General features: G+C 42.8%; 1 protein-coding gene across 2 annotated transcripts; it reads left to right on the forward strand.

Moving 5' to 3' along the window:
• The first annotated feature begins 4,585 nt into the window (after positions 1-4,585).
• mor (SWI/SNF- related protein mor) lies at positions 4,586-26,525 on the forward strand. 2 transcript variants are annotated; one of them, XM_076178201.1, is made up of 12 exons: positions 4,586-4,780; positions 13,190-13,309; positions 17,036-17,140; positions 17,868-18,036; positions 18,809-19,011; positions 19,885-19,953; positions 20,064-20,272; positions 22,171-22,381; positions 22,530-22,726; positions 24,607-24,829; positions 25,096-25,302; positions 25,450-26,525. In XM_076178201.1, the coding sequence occupies exons 1-12, from the start codon at positions 4,667-4,669 to the stop codon at positions 26,518-26,520; spliced, it is 2,898 nt and encodes a 965-aa protein (XP_076034316.1). In that variant the 5' UTR covers positions 4,586-4,666; the 3' UTR covers positions 26,521-26,525. The 2 variants fall into 2 exon arrangements, with proteins under 2 accessions (XP_076034316.1, XP_076034317.1); XM_076178202.1 differs by lacking the exon at positions 19,885-19,953 and having other exon boundaries at positions 4,588-4,780.
• Positions 26,526-26,555: the final 30 nt, after the last annotated feature.

Below are 26,555 nucleotides of genomic sequence, written 5' to 3' on the forward strand. Positions count from 1 at the left end.
GTGGCATTTCTTTTCCCCAAATAAAAAGGAAAATTTTGTAACGAAGACGATAATATCGCTCCAGTAAGTCTGATTAACTGTGCAATGGAAATAAGGAAAGTGAAAGCACTGCTTCGTACAAGGTGATGCCAAGGAAGGGAAGATACTGATATATTTGGGGACATAAGCAGAGAACATTGTATAGAGCACCTATAACTGTGGCACTGTGTGAAACTGAGATGAATATAAGGTAGGCGTAGAGGAAAAGATTGTATACTTTTTCAGGTGAAGTGTTTGAGAGGTCTTATAAGAATGAGCTAGAGAACTGAGGTGGAAAGGAAACTATCAGACAGGGTAGCTCAGAGTGCTGAGATGGTTTGGGCATATTGAAAGACTGACAGGATATGGGAAACGGAAATGGATGGAGTGAGTCTCAGAGGAACACCATAATTTATGAAATAGATGAGAACATCCTTTTGGGCTACATCATCCCTCTATTCATTCACTCTTATCTTCTGCATGCTTACGACTCAACAGACATTCCACATGTACCTAAAGGTCCCTTCACCTCATCCATCCATTCATCCATATGATTTTTGGTCTTCCTCTCAAGCTCACTCCATCCACTCCTGCTCTCCACACACTTTTTGTTCATTTTCATTGTTTATTCCTCCTATATTCTCAAACCCGAAGGGATTTCCCCCCGTCTTCTCCTTTTCTACATGAGGGGACAGAGAGGGGGGGTCCCCAAATTAATGAAGTGGCCTTGCTGTGGACGTGCTTTGTCTTGCAACACTGTTTCTGACCCAGGGCAGTGGACAGGATGCAGGGATGACCCGTCATCGAGGAGGTGCCAAGATAAGAGGGAGGGAAGGTGGTAGAGTGGAGTATGTGGGGGATGGAATGGGTGGGAGTGGTTTCTATGCCTTTGTCTTTTGGCTACCTCTCATGTAAGGGGGGAAAAAAGCCTTTGGTATATGTATGTATATTCTCAAACCATCTTAGTATTCTAACTTATCCTATCCAACAACTTCCTTCCCATCCTGGTTCTGTCTCACGAGAAATATCTTGTGTAATGAATAATACTCTGTCTGGTGTGTCTGCATGGAACATGTATGTTGTTCAGTTCAACTTAAGGTTGATGGTTTTCACCCATGGGAGAAGTGACTGTGGACTTGGATAGTGCTCCTCACTATTACAGTGTGAGTTTTACAAGTACTTCTATCAATACACCATTTACTACGTGGTTAGATTAATTAAATTTTCACATAAGGTTAGAGAATATGAAATATTGTTGTATCCATACAATGTAAATATATACTGGAAGTGATGACAAATGTTATTTCTATTTTAGCAGTAAACAAGAGGTGCCAGAGAGGCACTCTGGCGATCTCGGTCATAGTCCATGAATCTCTGTCTGCAGTTGTGCAGTTGTGACATGTTTTTAGTGTAATGTCCCTCATGTAGAATGTTATTTGTGTGTTGGTTTTGTTTGGAGTGGATGTTGAGAATGTTAACCACTTTGGTATGATGACGCCTACATAGGCATCATGAGGCGCAAATGGGTACACTAGGATGCTAGCATCAGCATCTTGATTATATTTTTTGTAGTTGTACATGTGTTACCCTCAGATACTGTAAACTGGTTTGATAAAAAAAAATTGTTTATTATTACTCAGAGTAAAAGAGAATGAGTAATACAGCAGTGACTTTATATTTTATAATGCGAGTAGTGTGATGGAAATTACATATGGCAGTCGATGCTGCAAGCGAGAATTTGAGTTGTGCTGAAGTGGTTAAAGATGAATGATGCAAGAGGAAAGCTACTGCAAGTGGTGGAAGTTATTATAATTGCCGAGACAAATGACGAGTACATACATATGCATGTGATGGTCCTGGAAGACGGAGAGCAAAGCCGCCCATTTCCAAAACCTGTCAGTCCCCTCACCTCTATCAGGAGGTGTAGCCTTGAGGGAGTGACACTCTAGATTGGGCCTAAGATCTCTCTTGGCTAACTTCAATTGTAATGCACTTTTTCACACACGGAGAGCTAACAACCAGCAACTGCTTTCCTCTTCCCACTACTTGACAGCTGATAACATAATAAAAAAGTCCCACACTGATCCAATTCAGATAGCAGTCCAGAGTTTCTTCCCAGAGAGATCTGAGGTAGGTTCTGAGGACCGTTGCCAACCACTGTGGTTCCGTAAGTTTTCCCCTTAGTGAAAGTTGGGGCAACAGTTGATTGTGATTGCCCAAACAGGTCCTTTGCCACTCAGGAACAGACTGTGTAAACCAAACTAGTGACATAACAAAGGTATTCAGGCAACTTCCTGCTGAAATCAGGTAAGTGACATGTCTAGTGGCTGGGGACTGGAAAGGCTACACCACTGGGTTGTGCCTTGGAGTGCCCCCCCCCCCCCTGCCATTGTTACGTCATTGCCTAGGTATTTACCCATTTGCGGTGTGTAAGGTCAGGGTTGTGCTCATGGGTTTTCATCTTTTATCTCTCTTGATCAAACTTTGCCTTATATCCATTAATGTTGGTGCCCAGCCATATAATTATCTTCTAACTTATTACACAAAATGACACACCTATAGTGATAATTGTGACCCTGAATGTAAATGAAATCTATCAATAATCCAAGGACTTTTTCCCTCTTACAAGGGAGGTAGCCGAGCCAAAAGCCATGTACCCATTCCCACCCATTCCACTCCCAAATCGAAAAAAAAAATCCAGGGGTGTTCCCATGCATTTTGCCAAAAATCCGAAGGTCACCAATTTCGCCCAAACTCAACCTACAGGTAGTTGGGCACAGTGCACGATGAGGTAGATGCGAGGAGGAGCCTGGGCCCAAGGGCATGGCGGTGGTGCCCCTCCAAAGTTGGGTCTTTCCCCCCCCCCCTTTTTAATTTTTGGGCCTCTGGTGCCCATACTGTTGGCCTGAGCGGTGTCCGAGTGGATCAATGAGATCCAAGAGCTGTAACAGGTTGAAAGAGTGGATTGACAGAGACTCAAATAACTACTGGGAGAGGCTGAAAAACCTCCAGTTATACTCTCTCCAAAGACGCAGAGAGCATTACATCATTATATATGCCTGGAAGATACTTGAGGGCACTGTACCAAACCCATCGCCGGGGTCTTCAGTGCACAACACCACCCCAGATTTGGTAAGACCTGTGCAAGGAAAGCTGTAAGCAGTTACTCTCAACACATAAAAACGATCCAGGCAGAGAACTTTTTTGCTGCTGGACCATGTCTCTTCAACTGTCTACCCAGAGACATAAGAGACCTAAACAGGAGTCGGCACCAAGGCTTTCAAGAGGAGACAAGACAAGTTGTTGACATCATTACCCGATGAGCCTCCCATACCACACGGCCTGACTTCATGGGGAGCTGCATCAATCTTCATCATTGATCAGCTTCAATACCTGAAGTGCGAGCAGAAGTGTGGAAGTGATGGGTACCAGACTGGCCATGGTGAGGTCACCTAAATCTATGAAAAGTAAGACAAGACTCCAGAGGAGCCCTGGCCGCCCTTGACCTGTGGGCGAGAGGGTGGGTAAATCGGATAAGGTGATCAAAATGACCCCAAATCGACATTTCAGTGTAAAATACTTTGGTGTGAGTGGTAATGTTATTGATACAAGAACAAGAATGTTTTATAATTTTTGATAACCTACTTCAAGAATATTTCAAATGTTTGTTAGCACATATTTGGATGAAGAAATTATTAAAAAAATATTGGTCACACTGATAAGGCTTAGACCAGAACATGGGGCGACATTGTGGTCACCCAGTACCAAAAAGAATATAAAGAAAATAGAATCCAGAGAGCAGTCACAAAAATGCCCCCTGCACTTGCAAACTTGTCATATGAGAAGAGACTGGCTAAACAGGAGCAAAGAAGAGAGGTGACCTACTGACCATCTACAGAAATACTTGATAGAAAGGACTTGTTAAACTGGGACAAGAGGACATGGAAAGAAAAAGAAAAAAACAGTTATAGAAGAGATTTGAAGAAAAGCAGTTTTCCACATAGAGTGGTGGACACTTTGAACAAACTGGACGAAAAAATAGTGTGCGCAAAAACCAGTCATGAGTTTAAGAGCAAACTAGACACTGCGAGATACAAAGGCGGGACATTACGAGCGTAGCTCCCCTTCCCGTAAAATACTAGTTCTTCGACCAACTTGACCACATCCAGTAACTACAACTGTTGTGGTCTGAATTTCAGACCACAACGTCAACAGTTTTTCAGACTGAAATACGAGAAGGCATAGTATGAAATTTAACAAAAAGGGGGGTGGGAGAACATTAATATAGATACCCATCAGAAAAAAAGTAAATTATAATCAACTGTATTATATGTTGACAATACTATAAACCAGTTGATTAAAAATATTACATTAATATTACTTCCGATTTTAATTTAAAGTCACCCGCCTTTACATTTTCTGTGAGGTGCATTTCAGAGGGAAAGTGGTGGTCTGTTATGAGTTATTTCACTTAATATTTGGAGGTCGTATTTACTATATAAATGAATTATTTTTTATTTTCTGTTCATTTTAATTGTATACTTCAATTGATACATTACCAATGCCATAGTAGTACTATGCATTTCATACAACAACTCGACGCTCTTCGCCATCTTTGTTTTGTGATAGCGTCTAGTTTCAAAATAAGATGGCCATCAATCCAAGAAAAGATGGGGGACCAAATACTAAGTACTACGAGTCCCCCGAAACTATTTCTCAGTTTGATTCGGTCAGGACATGGCTTATGAAGAATGCGAAAAAGGTATGTAGTGTTTCTTATTCGTATTATCATAGATATAAGTAATTAAAAATGGGCAAGATTTCCCGACCACTCACCGCAACTGTTCATAAGCAACAAATAAAGATAGATATGTACTATACACGCTTATCATTCATCTACATATAATTTGTAGAGATTCAGAAGTTTCAAAAAACAATAGATTGTCATTGTTTTGAAAGGTATTCCTTAAGTCTGTTTATTAGCCAAAATGATGGGGGCAATGTGCCTGATATGTTCAATTTTACTACTTGCACACAACCGGTAACTCGATTAACTCACAATATATATACGTAGATGTTGTCCTTAACTTCATCTGTAACCCATAATATTTAATATCTCATGAGACAGCATTAATTTAACTACCTCACTGTAAGCAAGTATGGGGAACCATCCAAGAAGAATAAGAAATTGCCTGGAATCATTTCAGCTTAATCGAAAAATGCAAGGGTAATACTGGAATATTGTGTAGGAAAAGGGAAAATTCTAGAATCATGACATGGATATTTGACATCAAACTTATGTTGTCCAATAGTTCCTAACCTAACAATTCCAGAAAAGTGAAAAAAGCTTTTAGTACAACACTGTTCTGAGCATTCATAAATGGGTAAATCTTTAGTTTCGACCATGGGAGGAATATAGCAATAGAAAATTAAATATTAATTTTGTAGATTAAAATGTATCAACGTAATATGCAATTTTGTGTGCGGAATTGACTAACAAAAAAAAAAGGTGCTAAAACAGATTTCTTTAATAACAAAGTCGTGTACGATGAATGGTATGCCATGTTTGTTATGGTAGATGCCGACATCGAAGAAATGAAAGGATGATAAATTCGTCTAAGGTAAACTAAACTAACCTAACCTACATACATATACCAAGGCTTTTTCCCCTTTCCAAGGGAGGTAGCCAAAAAGGGAAAGGCTTAAAAACACTCCCACCCATTTCATCCCTAAATACACTCCACACCCCTCCCACCCTCCCTCTCATCTGAGCACCTCCTGACCTGTGTTTAATTAATCATTACCTGCAAATTAGATGTCATCCGGCTCGTCCTCGTCGTCGTAGTGAGAGACGTTGGCGGGCTTTTCAACCACTCTCTCAGCTTGCGGAGTATACAAATTGATATTTAATTTTCTATTGCTATATTCTTCCCATGGTCGAAACTAAAGATTTACAGGTTAGGTTAGTTTAGTTTAGTTTACCTTACCTTGCCTTAGATAAATTTATCATCCTTTCATTTCTTCGACGCTGGCATCTACCATAACAAACATGGCGTCCCGATCCTATGCTACCGACTTCGTTCATTAGCATATTTAGTTTGTAGCGAGGTATTTTTATTTTCATTTCCGCACACAAAATTGCATATTATGTTGATACATTTTAATTTACAAAATTAATATTTAATTTTCTATTGCTATATTCCTTCCATGGTCGAAACTAAAGATTTACCCATAAATGCAACATCACTGCTTATGTTAGTGCTGTATTCATAGCCGATCATAATAGCAAATATGGCATTATATCAATTGTGCCATATTTGCTATTGTGATAAGCTAAGTAAGGTTACAGGGCATTTTGCTACATTGTTCATTCGTTTTGCTACATTTCGTACATGAAATGAATGGGCATTTGAATAGTAATGTGCATGATAAGTCACTGTTTTATAATTATCTGCCGGATAATCTGCCTGATGATTGCATAAAACAAGGCCCAGTAAGAACAATTTTGCCTATCGCCTTATTAGGCAAATACTTTTTCTGTCACCTACAAAATTACTTATAAACCTGCACACATTGTATTTTTTATCATATTCGACTCAAACGCAAAAAAAATGGTGTAGCCAAATGTAGCAAAACAACCGGAACAATGTAGCAAAACAACCAAACAATGTATTAAAATGGTTGGTAGTGAAATGACCAGATATCGCTAAGAAAAGGGCAATGCCAATGGTGTAAACAGAAGTCTGGTTCTATATTTATGTAAGCTCAGAACACTACTATACAATGCAGTGCATTGTAATCCAATGAATGCAATGGAACTCCTGCTTAGAAAATTTCTACCAGTGATTGAACCACCTTTTCTGAGCATGTTTTAATGCAGATTCAATCATTCTAAGTCTCTGGTATTCTTGTTCATAGGCTTGAACTGCATTTAGCAACACTTCAAAATGAAACAAATTTGGAATTAACTTAAAATTTTGCGCTTTTTTAGAGCGACTCATGGAAAGAATGATAGCACTAGAAAAGCAGTCACAATTAATGATGACAAGGCTACTAGCCCAAGCGGACAAACGTGAACGGAAGCCGTTGGGGAGGTGGAACTGCCACTAAACTGTTTCTTTGTGGGTAACATAAGAGGGCTTTACCCACAAAGCAACCAGTGTAAAGTACCAATGCTCGAAGAGTTAGCAGCAGAAGATAGCACTATCTTCATTGCCCTCACAGAGACTCACCTTAATAATGCTATCCTAGATGCAGAAATTAATATCCAGAATTTCACACTATCCAGAGCCGATAGGGTAGATAGAAGTCATGGAGGGTTAGCATTATACTTAAGGGAGGACTTAGCAGCAAACACAGCAGTTCTTACTGCTTTCTCTATCAACACAACAGAGTTACTAGCTGTACATGTAAAGAAGCTTGACCTATTCATTGCAACCCTGTATCGACCCCCAAACACCACAGAGGAAATGTTCAAAGAAGTTTCAGGGAAATTACAATCACTTCTTCATCACCTGCCATCCCCCTACACTGAAGTCATACTTGCAGGTGATTTAAACTTACCAATAATAACCTGGCCCTCTAGGAATATACGAGGAGGAACAACAAATGAACAGAGGCAAGCAATGGAGTTGATCAGCCTAGCTGATCTAGCCTATCTCAAGCAATTCATTGAGGATCCAACAAGAGGCAACAACATACTTGATCTATTATTCAGTAACAACTACGACCTAGTACATTCATATGAAGTTACCAAGACAACAATGTCTGACCACGGTCTTATCAAAGTTATGACAACACATTTTACTAAACAACAAATAGCTCAACAAAAGGCACACTTCTCTTGTTCCTCTCTCCATGACCTGAACTTCTTCAACAAAGATATTGATTGGGACGAGATTAGAAAAGAAATAGGCCAGTCCGACTGGGTAACTCTTTTCCAAGACAAAGACACTGAAGGAGCCCTAGACATCTTACAGAGAAGATGCTTTGAAATCTGTAAAACTATGGTGCCTCCCAAACCAACAAATACCAAGAAACAAAGAAGAATTATCCGAAGAGACAGGAAAAACTTGATGAAGAGGAGAACAAAGCTAAGAGTCAAACTCCAAAAGACCATCCATCTGCCAACCACCACCAACATCCAAAGAGAACTAGAGGAAATCGAGAGAAAACTCATTCAGTCCCACAAAGACCAGAGGGCTCAAGAAGAACTACGAGCTATCTCTAATATTCAAATAAATAGCAAGTTCTTTTACTCATATGCTAAAGAAACTAAAGAGTACACCAACCATAGGACCACTTATAAATCCAGCTTGGGAACTCGAGAGCGACCCAACTAAAATGGCAGAGTTGTTCAAACTGCAATACAAGAGTGTGTTTAGCCAACCGAAAGACCATATGAAGGTAATTGATCCACACACCTTCTTCAACGAACCCCAGGTGACGCCACACCAATTATCTTCAGTAGAGATCTCTACAGAAGAAACAATAGTGACCATCAACAAGATCGCACCAAATGCAGCAGCAGGACCAGATGGCTTCCATTCCCAATTGCTAAAGAACTGCAAACATCAGCTAGCTCTACCCCTGAAACTGCTATGGAATATGTCTCTACAAGCAGGACATGTGCCACAAGCCCTCAAATATGGCACAATCACCCCAATACACAAAGGGGGTAGCAAGGGCATTGCCAAAAACTACAGACCAGTGGTACTAACATCCATACATACATATACCAAGGCTTTTTCCCCCTTACAAGGGGGGTAGCCAAAAAGAAAAAGGCATAAAATCATTCCCACCCATTCCATCCCTGAATACACTCCACACCCCTCCACACTCCCTCTTATCTTAGCACCTCCTGAATAACGGGTCATCCCTGCACCTTGTCCACTGCCCTGGGTCAGAAGCAATGTCGCAAGACACAGCACATCCACAGCAAGGCCGCTTCATTAAATCGGCGACCCCCCCTCTCCGTCCCCCCATTGCATAAAATGAGAGGACGGGGAGAAATTCCTTCGGGCTGCGTCAAATTTTGCTCACACATACTACCTCACCCCCCATCCACCCGCCCATTCCACCTCATGCTATCACAACATCATCCATATACAACCATCCCATTTAATAAAAATAATGGAAAGAGTAGTGCAGAAAGCAATCATTAAATATCTGGAAACCATAGAGGCATTTAACAATGGCCAACATGGATTCAGACAAGGACGCTCATGCCTCTTGCAACTACTTGTCCACTATGACAGAATACTGGATAACACCAAAGATGGGAACAACGTCAATGTCATATACCTTGACTTTGCAAAAGCGTTTGATAAGGTGGACCATGGGATCCTTTTACACAAAATACGAGCGCTTGGAATATGCGGAGTCCTAGGTAAATGGCTACACAGCTTCTTATCTGATAGGAAACAGCGAGTCAACGTACAGGGAAATCCTTCACAGGCAAGCAGTGTTATTAGCGGTGTTCCCCAAGGTACTGTACTGGGTCCCTTACTGTTCCTCATCATGATAGGGGACATAGACAGAGACCTTAAACACTCTACAGCTACATCCTTCGCCGATGACCTGCAGCAAGACCTTAATGAAATCCTGAGGTGGGCAGAGGAGAACAACATGGCACTGAACGGAGACAAGTTTGAACTTTTACGCTATGGCCACCATTTGGATCTCAAGAACTCAACAAATTACTATTGTGGCCAACAAGAGATCATTGCAAAGGATGTAGTGAAAGATCTGGGAGTGAGTATGAGCAGTGATGCCTCCTTCTATCATCACATAAACCAAACAACATTAAAAGCAAGGCATCTATCAGGGTGGATCCTACGTACCTTCCAGACAAGAAGTCCAAGATGTATGCTGACCCTGTGGAAATCATTAGTTTTACCACACCTAGAATACTGCTGCCAACTCTGGTCTCCCCAGAAAATATCAGAAATCACGGAGATTGAAGGGCCCCTAAGGACCTTCACCAGCAAAATACATGGGCTCCAGGAACTGAAATACTGGGAGATGCTGAAGGAGTTGCAGCTGTTTTCTCTTCAACGGCGCAGGGAACGCTACATCATCATCTACATCTGGAAGGTGTTAGAAAAGAGGGTGCCCAACACTGGTATTCAAGTAACAGTCCACCAAAGAAGAGGGAGGTTGTGTTATGTGAGGACCACTCCCGGATCAACACTGAGCATCAAGTCCAGAATACATAACAGCTTCTCGTTCAGTGGGCCAAGATTGTTCAACTGCATCCCGCCTCAACTGAGAAACATAACAGGGGTGTCTCCAGACACCTTCAAAAAACATCTGGATGTATGGTTGGCCAAAATACCAGACCAGCCGCCAACACCAGGATACACCAGCCCCAACGCCAATCAACTTATCGATTGGACCACTGATGTGAGGGAGCTGCCTGGTCACAGTGGGACCCCAGTTTAGCTGCGTCGATCACCGACAGAAGTCATCTAAGTGTAAGTGGCTCATCAGCTTCAGCCATTTTGAATTTCTAAAGGTGGGCGGAGCCATGGAAGTGGAATTAAGTTTGATCATGCATAGGAATGTGCCATACTTCTAGCCATGGAAATTCAGAGTACAGCTGCCATATCTCTAACTGGTGTATGTTTTTAAAACATCCACTGTATATGATAATGCATCAATCCAGGGTTCTATTCCAGTGGAAGTAGATTTTATGTTTTTTTTTTATAGGGGGGCTACCTCCCTTGTAAGGGGGAAAAAGCCTTTGGTATTTGTATGTATGTATGCATCATGCATATGCATTTTTCATTTTCTTTTTTTATATTTGAAAGACTGTTGTATCTATGTAATGGTTATGTTAGATTAGGTTACATTGGGTTAGGAGCTGGACAGTGTGAGTCTCATGTTGGATATCTGGGTTTATGTGATTCTGGAGTTTTACCCCTAATTCCATCAGGCCAGAAATGGCAAACTTCTTTTAATGTGTATATATGGAATGGGTAGGAGTGGATTTTATGCCTTTGTCCTTTGTATGTTGGCTACCTCACTTGCAAGGGGGAAAAAGCCTTTGGTATAGGTATGTATGTATATATATTTCATAACATGAAAAATAGCAGTAACTTGGTAGTACAGTGAGTGGTTGAGCAGAAAACTGTTGGTTTGAAGTTTACTTGGTCCAACTTTGTTTTCAGGTGCCAATCATTTCAAATAACTTGAATGTAGGATGTTTTGGACATGGGGAGTAGGACATTTGGGTCGTGGGACAAATGCACACACACAAGATAATACAATATTGTATTCTGTGGCCCAAATGTCCAGGCACCTAATAACATATGCATTGCTTATATGCTGGATTACTTCTGTTGTGGATTTGTGCCTTTAAATGAAGTGAATATCATCAAAATACAACCATAAACAAATGTGTTTATATTGAGCTTTGTAACTTTATCAGTATAGAATTTTTCTCATGCTTATTTAGCCTTTCCTCTCGTGAATAATGTCAATATAAGGGGAGGAGGTAAGATTTTATTAAATTCTAATTGTTTAGAGTGTGTGTGTGTGTGTATTTTATATATATATATATATATATATATATAATATTTCTCTTTTTCTCTCTCCTTCCCTCCCCTCCCCACCCCACCCCACCTTCCTCCCTCCCTTCCCTCCTTCCTCCCTTCTCTCCTTCCTCCCTTCCCTCCTTCCCTCCTTCTCATCCCCCTTTAATTTGAGAATATGCCCAGATTGAGCTGTTTTGGTGTTACCTTGGGATATTATTGCAGTTTGTGGAGAATGGTCTTACCATGTAGATACCCAACAGTGGCAAAAAGCACCAGCTTTGCTAAAGGGGCTGAGTTTCTCTCTGTTCATGGCAGCATTCACCTGCCATCTAAACCTAGGGCACTATTATTTGTTTATTTATTTTCTTTTAATTTATGGTATGTTTTTTTTACCATACCAACAGAAAGAAACTTAGATATCCATGGGCTTTATCATGCTGTTTATGGGTGAGGATGCTGCTGGCTCTAGGGTTGTCAGGACTCCCCATGATCCATGGTATAAGATGTTGTGGATGGATAGTGGTAGACCTAAAGTAATGTGTCTGCAATGATTTTCAGTGTTCTTGCACCTAATTGCATGGGCATATATATTTAGCAGATATACAGTATTTAACCTCTTTAATACAAGTCCAATACTCACACGCACTGTTAGGTTGACTGATGTACAATGATTTGATAATGGATCACAATATCTGCATTATGAAAGATAGTTACAACTGTAATAGTCATTCTCTTTCACCCTGAATATTGATAGCCATAGAAAATATGATCAAGCTAGTTCACAAAATATTGGGGTCACTCGGCAACAACTACAAAATAAATTTAATCAGGATGCCGATGCTAGCATCCTTGTTTACCCACCCTTGCCTCATGACACCAACATCAGGTTTATCATATGCCAAGAGTTGAGGGAACCAAACTCTAAAAATATTATTATTATTCCTTTTGTTTGTTTATTTTTATATGTACAGGGGATCCTTGAGTTACAATGGAGTTCTTTTCCTATTCAGTGCTGTAAACCAATTTTTGGTGTAGGACGGAACCAGTCTAAGTAAGAACCTTCAATGGCGATTGCTTTCTTATTCTTCAATGCACTGCCACCAGAAAAGTCTATTCTATTTTACACTTGGGAGCCACAATGAAGGGCAAACCACACACACAAAAGAAGAGAGAAAGCCAGTGACAATAGTCATCCAGAATTGTGCTTCTTTCCTCAGTCTATCATTGCACAACAATTTATTCCTCCTCTGTGTTTACCAAGTAGTTCTTTGTATTATAAAAAAAAAAGTAAGACCATCAGCAAAGGGGATTGTACAAGGACATACTGCCATTGTCGTAACCACAAAATAGCGGAAGTCAAGACTGTCTTAAGCCAAGACCTCCCTGTACATATTGTATATAAGCTAAGGTGAATGCCTATTCTCTATGAAACTATGGTGTTAATATGATTTTAGTTTCCCCTTAAAATCAAGGTAATTTGCTGTTTCAATTTTGGCATTCTTTCCAAGCAGAAACATCTTCATTTAGTAACCATAATTTGCCTTCCCCTATACCTGTGTGTGTGTCTGTGTCTTGTATAAATGATATGGGTAATTAAGCAGTTAGATGTAACACATCAATATTTTCCTTTGCAGCATGTTGCTACAGATCCTCCGACAAACAAAAGTTTGTCGCAGCTGGTTATCCAGATGTTACAGTTTATGGAGGAAAACTTTGGACCAAAAGCAGTTAAAGCTCCTCTTACAAAGCTACCGGTAAGTGAAGTAATTTATTTATTATTATCATTATTATATTTTGTTGTGTGTGTATATTCAAATTTGGGTCATGAGTGTGGGTGGGTGCATGCATTGACTGGCTACCTACCTTATAAAGGGAAAGAAGTCCTTGATATATAGGTAGATGTGTATGTGTGTGATGGTAAATGAAGGCAAAAAGTAAGGTAATGATATGTACAAAAGGTGAGGGTGGCATAGGGTTGAAGGTGAGTTCTATGGATGAGAGGCTGGAGGAAGTGAAGAGGCTTTAAGTATTTGGGATCAGTTATAGCAGGGGAATGGAGCAGTGAGAATGGAGGTGAATTGAAGCAAGTAAATGTTTGGAAGAAATGAAAAGTGTCATGAAAAATAATATCTGGGAAGGAATGCAAAGAGAAAACTACATGGGTGTTGTGCTCATGGAGGGTGATTGTGTCCATAGTAATATATGGAAAAGAAACTTGGGATTTGAAGGCAGTAAAAAAGGAACTGCTATAATGTGTGGAAGATGAAGTGCTTAAGAAGGATGGTGGGGATTATGAGGATGGATAGAGTGAGAAATGTAGAGGTGAGGCAGAGTGAGTGTGGCAAGAGAATTGGCAGATAGAGTTATTCATAGAATACTGGATTGGTTTGGGCATGTGGAAGGAATGAGTGAAGAGAGTAGAAAAAAAGAAAGGATATGGATACCATAAGTAGATGGAAGGGATTTGAGAGGAAGATGAAGAATGAGGTGGATGGATTGGGTGGAGTAGGCTTTGGTTGTAAGAGGAATGTCTGTTGAGCAATGAAAGGAGAGGGCAAAAGATAAGTGTGAATGGAGAATAGTTATAGATAGATGAGGAAATGATTTTGCTTGAATAAATGTCTTCTTGTTTGCTCTGTGTATTTCTCAACTGGATGGGGTGGGGTTGCCATTTAATGAAGTATTAGAAGTAAACCAATTTTGGTTGTAAGGCCCTGATGTGGAGGTGCTGCATTGCCTCCATTCACAAGGAGCTAAGATGGGAGGGATGTCAAATAGGTGCAAGTTGGGACGTTGCCATCTCCCTGTAAAGGGAAAACTTTTTGGTATATGTATATATATTCTTTGTGTGCAACAGAAACGCGGGGGGGACGTTTGGAGTCTTTATTAATAAGTGGGTTATGCGTACAGAGGTGAGTCACAATAGGAGAGCTATATGCTCCCAGTGGGACGGACAGTTCTAGACTGACTTGGGTGTAACGTTGTATTCCCTACGCAGAGGGAAATCTATGCCACATCCTACATATTTATCAATGAGGGCCTTGTGCCCAAAGAGTCCTTGTAAACCTATGGTGCCCTGCTCATCGAGTCGAGCGCCAGGGCCCATGATAACACTATACCACACCTCCCCACCCTCCGCGCTCGCACGACCACGGCGAGGGGAATGCTTACTCGCAAGCCTGGGCGAGCGGCGGAAGCGGAAGTGGGGGATCCGTGCATGAGGACTACATGTCCTCCACCAAAGGAAGGGACGCGACGGGGCGGCTTCTTTCAAGACCTGTGGTCGCTCCTGGAGATGGCGGGGCGTCAACACGCCGTCGGACAGCGCCGGTCCTCGTCAGCGGAAGGGGTGGTGCGGAACTTCCAATACGGAGGGATGGAGTTGGGTAGGGGGCGGTAGTTGGACGGGAGCCCGGAGGTCACGCAGGTCAGCGGGTGACCATAGGCGGGGCTTATCCGTGCCGCGGCGTAGTCTTCAGAGCGCTCCGTTGGTGTCGGCGGCTGGCAACAGGTCGTCACTGCGGAGCGCCGGTATTGCCGGTGACGGAGTTCCTGACGTGAGGAAGGGGATGAGCGAACGATGGTCCGTCATCCACAAGAAGTGGGCCCATCCAAACGGGCATGGCTTGCAATTGGGTGCGGCCCAGATGGCAGCAAGCGTCTACAGTGGTAGTGGCATATCAGGTTTCGGCATCCGTCGGAAACCGTAAGCCACACTGGACGAGGCGGAAGTGCGCAGTATTTCAGTCACGCATATAAACTGCGTCGGGGGCGGAACCGAAGGGGGTCCACGCACAGGGACGACAAATCCTTTGTCGAGTGGAGAGGTCAGCCTGGTGCTCGAAGGGCGCCAGCATGGGCGGTGGCGACAGAGCTCGCCTCATGATGGGCGTGACGATACCTTGCTGCACCATTGAGTCAAGTCTTCCTTCGCTTGAACCTGAAATGCGAGCGGTATCGGCCTGGGCATGTGGGTGGCATGGGGCGTCACGTCGGGTTGCAGGTGGGTTCACACAAAAAGGAGGGGAGAACCATGGTCTTTCCTAGGGCAGGGGATGCTGGGGTCATCCTTGGAGACCAGCACGTCACTAAAGTACCGTAGGAAGCAGTCGCGTGTGGCGGCCGGGAGCTGTCCATGGGCAATGTCAGCTCGGCGCACCTGTTTGCGTATGTCATCGCCAGGACAGGGTCCAGGAAGCGTTCGTTTCGGGGGTTCACGGGAGATACGTCGAGCGCGTCGTCGACGCCAAGAGCGGCGTCTGTAGGCTGGCTCCGGATATCTTCAACGTGCCGAGTGCCTATCCCTGTGATTCCGCACCTGTGTTGTCAGGTAATACAGCACGGGCGCTGACAGGTGGTGGAGGGCTGTCACCCAGGAGTGTCCCGTTGGGGGGGGGGGGGTCACGTGAGATACGTCGACCACGTGGGCCTATCCCCATGATTTACACACCTGCAATGGGCAGCACATTGCGAGCGCTGACAGGTGGTGGAGGGCGATAGCCCGGAAGTCATTAGGACGGCGGGTGCCAGTCCTCCAGGGAGAAGGGGAGGAGAGTGCATGCATCTGGCAGGGGACCCCTTGCGTAGTGACACGGTGCATGCGTGCAGGTCCTACTGGGCGTCTGAGACGGTCCCCTTCAATGCCTCCGGTGGGCGGCAGTGGTGTCACCTCCACCTGTGGTGACGTAATTGCCACGGGTGTGCAGAGGCAGTGTGGCAGTTCCTAAGCTGGGTGGGTGTGGCCTGTGTGAGTCAGCTGGGCGGGTGGCACTTGCGGTGAGCACGGCGAAGTAGGACAAAGGCCTCCTTGTTCGCGCAGCCTACTTTGGCCTGGGCCGCGTGCGGGGTGGCGTCCTCGGCTAGCAGGGCGGAGCAGTGAGACAAAGGCCTCCTTGTTTGCCCCACTACGTGCGCGAACGCACGCCACTATCACTATCACACGATTTTGCACGGTCCCGTGCATGCTCACTGTATCGGCACTGCACTCACGGTCCAGCGTGTTCACTGTCGCCTATCGGTCTAGTTCCGTCAGTACGCACCACTGATCCACGTATTGTCCCATGTTTCATTGTTGCACACTGCAAGCAATCCTACTCACTGCGCCATCTTCGTGTGCAACAGAAACGCGGGGAGGACGTTTGGAGTCTTTATTAACAAGTGGGTTATGCGTACAGAGGTGAGTCACAATAGGAGAGCTACATGCTCTCAGTGGGACGGACAGTTCTAGACTGACTTGGGTGTAACGTCGTATTCCCTACGCAGAGGGAAATCTATGCCACGTCCTACATATTTATCAATGAGGGCCTTGTGCCCTAAGAGTCCTTGTAAACCTATGGTGCCCTGCTCGTCGAGTTGAGCGCCAGGGCCCATGAGAACACTATACCACATATATTACTCATGAGTACCTTTTCATTCAGCTTTGTTGTCATTAGGAATTTATGAGGAGATTAGATAACATTAATGTATTTGTTATTTTTCAGGTGAAATGTTTTCTGGACTTTAAGCCTGGTGGAGGGTTGTGTCAGATTCTAAGCACAGTGTACAGGTTCAAAAGTGATCATGGATGGCGCCGCTTTGATTTCCAGGTATGCAAAGTAATATTAACTTGCCCTGGGTCTCTTTATTCCTAGTGTGGCACTTTTAGTTTTATCAAGTGCATGTCAAAAGAAACTCATTTTGAGATGGAAGCCCTTATCCCTGGTACAATGTTTCTTGTAGGAACTTGGTCAAGGCCATGTGGGAATGAATTCTTTATTCCTGGTGTGTTTTGCTCATTTGAGCTTTATGGTGTACATGAGTCAGAAGAAACCCATGTAAGAAAGAAGCATTTACCCTTAGTGCTTTATCAAGCTTTAATGAGCAAAACCTCACCCTAGGAATAAAAGCTTTGCAATTGTTCATTCCTCATACTAGATGTATTGTTACAAGAGTGCAAGCACATTGGCAGAAGTGTGCCTTAAATATTTGTTCATATTATTATTGACCTGCTTTGGTGATTATAATTGGTGTGAGATGGGTGTATGCTTTGATTTAACCATTCCTCTTATATTGGGAAGATGGTTCTTTGGTATGCATGTATTGTTACTAGTTATAGCTGTGGCATGAATGGGAAAGGAATGTTTCCCTTCATCATACCATTTCTGTTTTACACTCTTTTCATTATACTTTCCTCCATTGGCTAAGTACATTTTGTTGAATTGTCTTTATGTTATGAAAGATGTATTATACATTAGCCTTAAGATAACAGGTTTGACTGATATGTTAACAGATGCTGATGTGCATATGTTTTGAAAATGTATTTCATTGTTTCAGTCCCCATCAAAGAAGGATGCCAATGTAGATTTGTTCAAAGAAGTGGAGAAGGCTCTTATAGCCAGCAAGTGCTGGACAAAGCCCATTGTCTACATACACAATGATGTTGACAAGGAGTTGCGGGAAGAACTACTTGAAATTATTGAACGACACAACGGCAAAGTTACCAGTACGTGTGTTCTCAATTTCCTAATGTGGAATTATTTGTAAATTTAGTGTGCTCCTTTGAAATAAAGATAACAGTTTTGGACTGTATGGGATGGCCAGTTTAGTGGATGCATGTATTTAATTACTCTGGATGTACCTTAGTTTTTTTGTTATAGAAAACTACAGTTGCATAAACTTATTCAGTAGGCAGGGGGCAAGGATGCTCCTTCATCCACAAGGAAGTAGGATAAAAGGGAAATGAATAGGTAACTGATGGGATTGGGATGGGTAGGGCTGAGTGCATGCCTTGGATGGTATTTTCTTTATAAGGGGGAAGAAGCTTTTTGGTACATAGAGTACTAGAGGTAAATTTAGCCTTTGCCAAGCTTGATTGTGAATGCTCCAATTTCTTTTCACCCAATCAGCACTGGCACACTAGATTTTGTTGTGACAAATGCAGATTGCCCTACCCATGTTTAGGTATACCCCACCCAGAATAGATTTTAGACCAACTGAGATGGATGGCCTTATTAAATAAAATTGTCTGATACCTACTACAACAGAGGCACAGAAACACCTGCCACAGCCTTCACTAAAACACCCCACCCATGATAAGGAAATGAATGGGAGTGGATTTTTTTGGGGGGATGTCGGTATATGCCTTGGGTGGCTACTTTCCTTATAAGGCGGAAGAAGCCCTTGGTATATGGAATGGGTGGTTTTGAATGTGTACCTTAAATCAGACTAGAGTTATGATTTTATTGTCTGAGTTGACATTATATTGTTTTCCACAGAGGAAGAAGAAGAAGCCACACATATTGTGACTGATGAGAATGACCCACTGGATGATGAATTTGTGCGACCAGTCATGAGAAGAGATAAGCAGACCCTGTTCCACTTCTTCTACATGCCAGACTCATATGACACATGGGTGCCTAATGTGGAGCTAGACTATGAACCACCTGAATCACCACAGTTTTATGAAGGAACCTTTAAGGTAACCTCTCGTGACTATTATTTGCTGTATATTTTAGATTTTGTGAGAGGTAGAGTGTAAACTCTGCTTCTCGTTAATTCCAAGTCTCCACCCCATACGTTGTCTTCAGCACAATCAACCATTCATATAATCTATTTACATCCATTCCCAGGTGCCTATTTCTCATGATATTTTTTTATTTTGTGAGGCATTTGCTGTTCCACATACAAGGGAAATGGGGCCTATTGGTATATGCATAAGAGAGCGATGACGTTTCATCCACAAGGGCCTAGGATGAGAGAGAAACGGGTGGTGGATGGGGCTGGAATGGGTGGGTATTTGTGCATGACTTTGACTTGGCTACCCTCTTTACAAGGGGGGAAAAAGCCCTTGGTATTTAGACAAATAGATGTACATACAGTAGTGAAGGTAACCCAGCTCTGGCCATTAGCCCCACCTGTGGAAATATTGTGCCTAACTGCATTGCCTTCTGATAGCAATGTGGCAGAGTTTAAGGATGACCCTTCATCCATGAGGTACTAAGATGGGAGGGATAACTGGATTTTAATATGTATAAAGTGGATGTGTGCTTTGACTTGTCTACCCCTGTATATAAAAGGAAAGGGCTTGTAGTAAACATGCATATACAATTGAAGTACAGTTCAGACTGAAGAGGAGTCTCAAGCTAAATACTGAATTTATTGTCCAGCTTTCAACTGAGTTAAATTGTTTGTTAAGATAGACACAACGAATTACTATATACATACATACATATACCAAGGCTTTTTCCCCCTTACTAGGGAGGTAGCCAAAAAAGGAAAAGGCATAAAATCATTCCCACCCATTCCATTCCTGAAAACACTCCACACCCCTCCACTCTCCCTCCCATCTTAGCACCTCCTAGATGACGGGTCATCCCTGCACCCTGTCCACTGCCCTGGGTCGGAAGCAGTGCTAAAAAGGGTAAAAATTCATTGATGAATTGTATGTTCTATTGAAAATTACTAAATGTACTCATGATTTAATTTATACTGAGGTCATATTCTAAAAAAAACTTTTTGAACATATTGCAGGTATGTGCAAATTGGCTACAAGACCTGGAGTCCTACAATGAATGGATGAATGAAGAGGATTATGAGGTGGATGAAAATGGAACCAAAAAGCGGCACAAAAATTGTATGAGTGTGGATGACTCTATGGCTCTCAGTGATCCAGACAAAAAGAAAAAAGCAAAGAAACGACCAAGATCACCGCCATCGCCACGGACGAACAAAAGGAAGAGGTAGGCATTTGAAATGATTAGCTTATGTACTAGCATCCTGTTGTTATGTATGTGTGTGTGTCTATGTATGGTTATATATACACATATGTACAATACATACATGTACCAAAACACCCTTTCCCCCTTGCGAGGGTGGTGGCAGTCAAATCATATGCACCCTTCACCCATCCCTTCCATTTTAGCTTCTTGTGGATGAAATTAAAAGTGAAGAGCATTCTTGTTTGAGTTGAGATTATTTTGTAATTATAAAATAAAGCCTATTGTGTCTCAGGTCTGTACAGGTGTCACTAGGTCCCTAAAGCACCAAAAGCATAAAACTTCCTGATACAATCCTACATATTCACATCCACCTGCTCAGGGTAATAGACAGTGATTGTAATATACAGATTGCCTTCAACAGTGTTTCTTTTCTCTGAATGGAGGATTTGTAGTTAATACATGCATACATATACCAATGGCTTTTTCTCCCTTACAAGGGAGGTAGCCAAAGTGAAAAGGCGTAAATCCACTCCCACCCAATTCATCCCCACCCACTCCACTTCCGTTCACCAACCCTCCCTCTTTTCTTGGCTCATCCTGGATGACAGGTCATCCCTGCATCTCACCCATTGCATTGGGTCAGAAGCAATGCAGCAAGACAAAGCACAACTATAGCAAGGCCACTTCATTTAATCGGCAACCCCTACATTCCCTCCTGCGGAGAAAGAAAAGACAAGGAGAAATCCGTTCAGGCTGCATCAAAATATCATTCACACATAACCACTTCCTTTCATGCATCACAGTATCATCCATATTCAATCATTCTCATTCACCCCTATCTTCTGTCTTCTCCCTTCCTTTTACCCCATCCATCCCTTTCACCCTCAGTTGCCCCCTCCCGTTCACTCCATCCACCTTTCTTTCTACACTTCTTTTACTAATCTTTCTTTATTCATTCTTTTCATGTGTCCAAACTATCCCAATACTCTTTCCTCAGCCCTATCTCCCAACTCCTTTTCCACTCCCACTTTCCTCCTCACCTCCTCGTATATACAAGGGCTTTTTCCCCTAGACAAGGGAGGTAGCCAAAGTCAAAGATATAAATCCACTCCCACCCATTTCATCCCCATATACTCTACTCCCATTCATCATCCCTCCCTCCCTCCCTTCCTCCCTCCTCTTTTCTTAGCTCCTCTTGAATGATGGGTCATCTCAGCATCTTGTCCACTGCCCTGGGTCAGAAGCAATGCAGCAAGACACAGTACATCCACAGCAAGGCTGCTTCATTTAATTGGTGACCCCCTGTCCCCTAGTGCAGAAAAACAGAAGACTGAGAAATCCCTTTAGGCTATGTCAAAATATCATCGACACATACTCCCTCACCCCCCATCCCCCATCCATGCCCCTTCCATGTATCACAGCATCATCACACAGCCATTTTCCACTCACCCCTATCTTCTGTCTTCTCACCACCTTCCCATTGCAACTTTTACCCCATCCGTCCATCCTTGGTTCCCCCCTCATGTTCACTTCCTCCACTTCTGCTCTCCACGCCTCTTTTATCAATTCTTCTTCACTCGTTCTTTCCATGTGTCCAGACCATCCCAATACTCTTACATCTATCCTGTCTCGTAACTCCCTTTCCACCCCCACTCTCCTCACCTTGTTTCTCACATTATCCAGCCTAGTACCCCGTACCATACTTCTCAAGCATTTCATCTCAAAAACATTTAAATTTTCCTCTTTTATGTTCCATGTTTCTGCCCTGTAAAGTGCTGTTTATACATATAACATTATAATTATGTACACATTTTTTGCATTGTAATTATGTATACATGTTTTTGCACTCATTATATTAGTGAAGTCCACTGAACCTTAACTTACTGTCTTTGAAATAATGAAATTCCATTTTCATGTAGTGGTCGGGGTGCAACACCAGCTAAACCAGGCAAGAAACCTAAAGTAGATGAAGAGGAGGATGATCTGACACGAGACATGGAGGACCCAGCACCTGAACCAAATGTAACAGAAGTGTGTGGTAACTCAAAAGTACAACCAGGGAAAGGAGGAAGTTATATGGAATTAGAGGAGGATCCTCATGAACGGAGTGACAGCAAAGCAGAAGTACAGGTAAGGGACACCAGAATGAAGTTGTCATGTTAAAAAATAGAACAATCCCCATGTATGTAGTCATATCTTTTTAGTACAGATCTGTACGTGAAATGTACTCCAGCTTTAAGATTTCCATATATTCATTGTTTTTTTATTGTCATCACAGCAACCACAGGAGAGTGAGGACACTGCCACTGACCAAACACACCACATCATTGTTCCAAGTTACTCAGCTTGGTTCGACTATAATGCTATCCATGCCATTGAAAAACGTGGACTTCCAGAATTCTTCAATGGGAAGAACAAGTCAAAGACACCGGAGATTTACTTGGCTTACAGAAATTTCATGATTGATACATACAGGTAAGATCACACACAACTCATGGTTATTACTATTGTTGTTGCTGTAAGTTTCACTGACTGGAAGTCTACAGCCCCACAGTAGTCACTAATAGTCTGTGGCGCCCTCCCACATATTTCTCCCTAGAGAAATAGTGGACTGTTTTCTGTACCACGTGAGTTTGGGAATGTTTGTGATCCATTAATAGGGGGAGAAGGGTGGACAGACATTGATTAATTGTCATATCCATATGTGAGAAAGTAGAGGAAAAATAATTTTAAACTCGAGAAAATTCTTTAATGTGGTCTAGAGATCAAATACGAGACTTGTGAGGCTGCACCTGTAGATAAAGGCGAGGATGTTGAAATTTGAAAACAGGTAATAGGGAGATGATTCTCTCCGACATCCATCAAGGGCTCCCATCATTGGTCCAGTCAAATTTACGAAGGAATTGGACATTGACCATGATTTAGCTCAGGTCAGAAAAATGGTCACGGAAACACATACATACATACATATACCAAGGCTTTTTCCCCCTTTCAAGGGAGGTAGCCAAAAAGGGAAAGGCATAAAAACACTCCCACCCATTTCATCCCTAAATACACTCCACACCCCTCCCACCCTCCCTCTCATCTGAGCACCTCCTGGATGACGGGTCATCCCTACGCAATCACGGAAACACACTGGGAAAAAATTGGACAAGGTGTTGGAAGAACAAATAAATACAGTTTTATATACTATCCATCTATATCTTTGCCAAGGGCTTTTTCCTCCATATAAGGGAGGTAACCAAGTCAAAAGACACATAAATACTCCCACCCATTCCACTCCCATCTACCCTTTCCACCTCATCTTAGCTCTATGTGGATGACAGGTCATTCCTCGCTCCATGTGGATGGCAGGTCATTCCTCACTCCATGTGGATGACAGGTCATTCCTCGCTCCATGTGGATGGCAGGTCATTCCTCACTCCATGTGGATGACAGGTCATTCCTGTAGCCTTTCCATACAGATTTTTATATAATGATTTTGAAGAAATAATCCTGTCAAACAACATAAACAAATTGGAAGCCTCGGGGGTCAAAAGTTGTGGGATGGCCAGAGAAGAGGTGAGGACAGGATGAGCGATGAGGACCGAGGAGTGAGGACTAGAAGTGAGGGCAACTTCTTAACACACCCCTATTCCTCTTTCACTCCTACCTCCATCCATCACCACCTCCCACACTTCTGTTAGTGTCTCTATGTACTCCTGCTCCTTTTCCCTCTCATTTAAAAAGTTTACTCAAAGTGCATCCTTACCTGTGTATTGCTGCATTGCTTCTGACCCAGGGCAATGGGTGAGATGCAGGGATGACCCATCATCCAGGAGGAACCAAGAAAAGAGGGAGTGGAGGATGTGGGAATGAAATGGATGGGAATAAAATTATGCCTTTTGATTCTGGCAACCTCCCTTGTAAGAGGGAAAAACCCCTTGATATATGCATGTCTAGCTGCATTGTGTTTGACCCAGGGCAGTTGGTGCATACAGGGATGACTCATTGTCCATGAGGAGTTGAGATGTGAGGGGTGGTGGAAGGGAGTGAAATGGGTGGGAATAGGTATGTGCCTCTGACTTTGCTACCTCCCTATATTTTACATACATATACCAAGGCTTTTTCCCCCTTACAAGGGAGGTAGCCTTTGAAAAGGCATAAAATCATTCTCACCCGTACCATCCCTGAACACACTCCACACCCCTCCACCCTCCCTCTTATCTTAGCATCTCCTAGATAACGGGTCATCCCTGCACCTTGTGCACTGCCCTATATTTTAAGGGGGGGGGAAACTCTCAGTATATAGATAGAATAGAAGTGTAATGGAGTAAGTACAATGAATTTTTAGAAAATTGCTTCTCTCTTTACAGGCTGAATCCAACTGAGTACTTGACATCAACAGCATGCAGACGAAACCTTGCAGGAGATGTTTGTGCTATTATGCGAGTGCATGCCTTCTTAGAGCAGTGGGGCCTCATCAATTACCAGGTGGATGCTGATGCCAGACCCACACCCATGGGCCCCCCACCAACCTCTCATTTCCACATACTTGCAGACACACCCGCTGGGCTTCAGTCTATCAATCCACCAAAGGTGCGCAAGCAATTCAGTTCATTCTCTCTCACTCCCCCTTTTCTCCCTCTCTCACTTCCTCTTTTCTCTCTCTCTCTCTCTCTCTCCCTCCCCCCTCTTTCTCTTTGTCACCCTTTCTCCTTTCTATATTTCCCCTCTGTGTGTGTGTGTGTGTGTGTGTGTGTGTGTGTGTGTGTGTGTGTGTGTGTGTGTGTGTGTGTGTGTGTGTGTGTGATCTATAATATTTAAAGTATGAGGTCATGTCATGCTATTTTCTCCATCTCTAGGTGAATCAACCATCTGCTGCTAAACACATAGTAGACTTGGACAAGAAAACGACTGAAAAGAAGCCAGAATTCAACATAGGTACAGATTTTGGGCTAAAACTTGACCAGTATTCCAAGAAAACTGGAGCCCTGAAGAACAAATCTGCTGCTAGTCAAGCACGTGAATGGACAGAACAGGAAACCCTTTTGCTTCTAGAGGCTTTGGAGGTAGGCTTAGCTCCAGTCATTAACAAATGCGTTTGATTTGTAACATATTTATGTGATTTATTTTTTATTTGCTTTATTTAGGATTCTTGATGTATTGTTATTACTTCCTCAATGAGGTTAAATGATGCATATGACTATTTTTTTCAGATGTACAAGGATGATTGGAACAAAGTTTGTGAGCATGTCGGGACACGGACACAGGACGAGTGCATTCTACAGTTCCTTCGTTTGCCTATCGAGGATCCGTACTTGGAGGATCCAGATGCTGGCTCAGGTCCAAATCCTTCCTGCCTTGGACCACTTGCTTATCAGCCCATTCCATTCAGCAAAGCTGGCAACCCCATCATGTCTACAGTGGCCTTCTTGGCCTCAGTTGTAGACCCCAGAATTGCATCATCAGCTGCCAAAGCTGCTATGGATGAGTTCTGCAGAATCAAAGATGAAGTACCTTCAGCATTGTTGGATTCACATATAAAGAATGTTGCTGACCATGCTGCCACAAATCAAGGTAAGTATGACCCTAATGCTGGGTTAGGGAAGTCAGGCATTGCTGGTACTGAACCAGAAGAGGAAGAGAAGAAAGAAGAAGATGCACAGAAGAAGGAAGAGTCTAAAGAAACTGAGAAAGAAGAGGAGAAAAAGGAGAATGAAGAGGAGAAGAAAGAAGAAGCAGCTGCTACTGCTGCCATTGAAGCCAAGAAAGCAGAAGAAAAGAAACTAGAAGAGAAGAAGGAAGGAGGAGGAGGAGGAGGTGAAGAAGAGAAAAAGGAGGAGAAAAGTGAAAATAAAGAGGAAAAGAAGGAAGAAACACCTGAAGAGAAGAAAATGGATGCAGAGCGGGAGAGGCTAAGAAAAGATGCCTCACTGCAACAAGCTGCCAGTGCTGCATTAGGAGCTGCAGCAGTCAAGGCCAAACATTTAGCAGCTGTGGAGGAAAGAAAGATCAAGTCCCTGGTAGCCTTACTTGTTGAAACTCAAATGAAAAAGCTTGAGATTAAGTTGAGGCACTTTGAAGAACTGGAGACCATTATGGACAGGGAAAGGGAAAGTTTAGAGATGCAACGACAGCAGTTGTTGCAGGAGAGACAGCAGTTCCATTTGGAACAGCTTAAAGCTGCGGAAGTCAGAGCAAGGCATCATGCATTGATGCAGCTGTCACAACAAGGAGCAAGCCCTTCACCCATACACTCACCTGCACCACCGCCCATGGCACATTAAAAATTGTCAGAACTGTGAAAGACTGATATGATTTA

This window comes from Oratosquilla oratoria, chromosome 41 (genome assembly GCF_046742065.1).
Source record: "Oratosquilla oratoria isolate Oo_2021 chromosome 41, ASM4674206v1, whole genome shotgun sequence".
NCBI classification, from domain to species: domain Eukaryota; kingdom Metazoa; phylum Arthropoda; class Malacostraca; order Stomatopoda; family Squillidae; genus Oratosquilla; species Oratosquilla oratoria.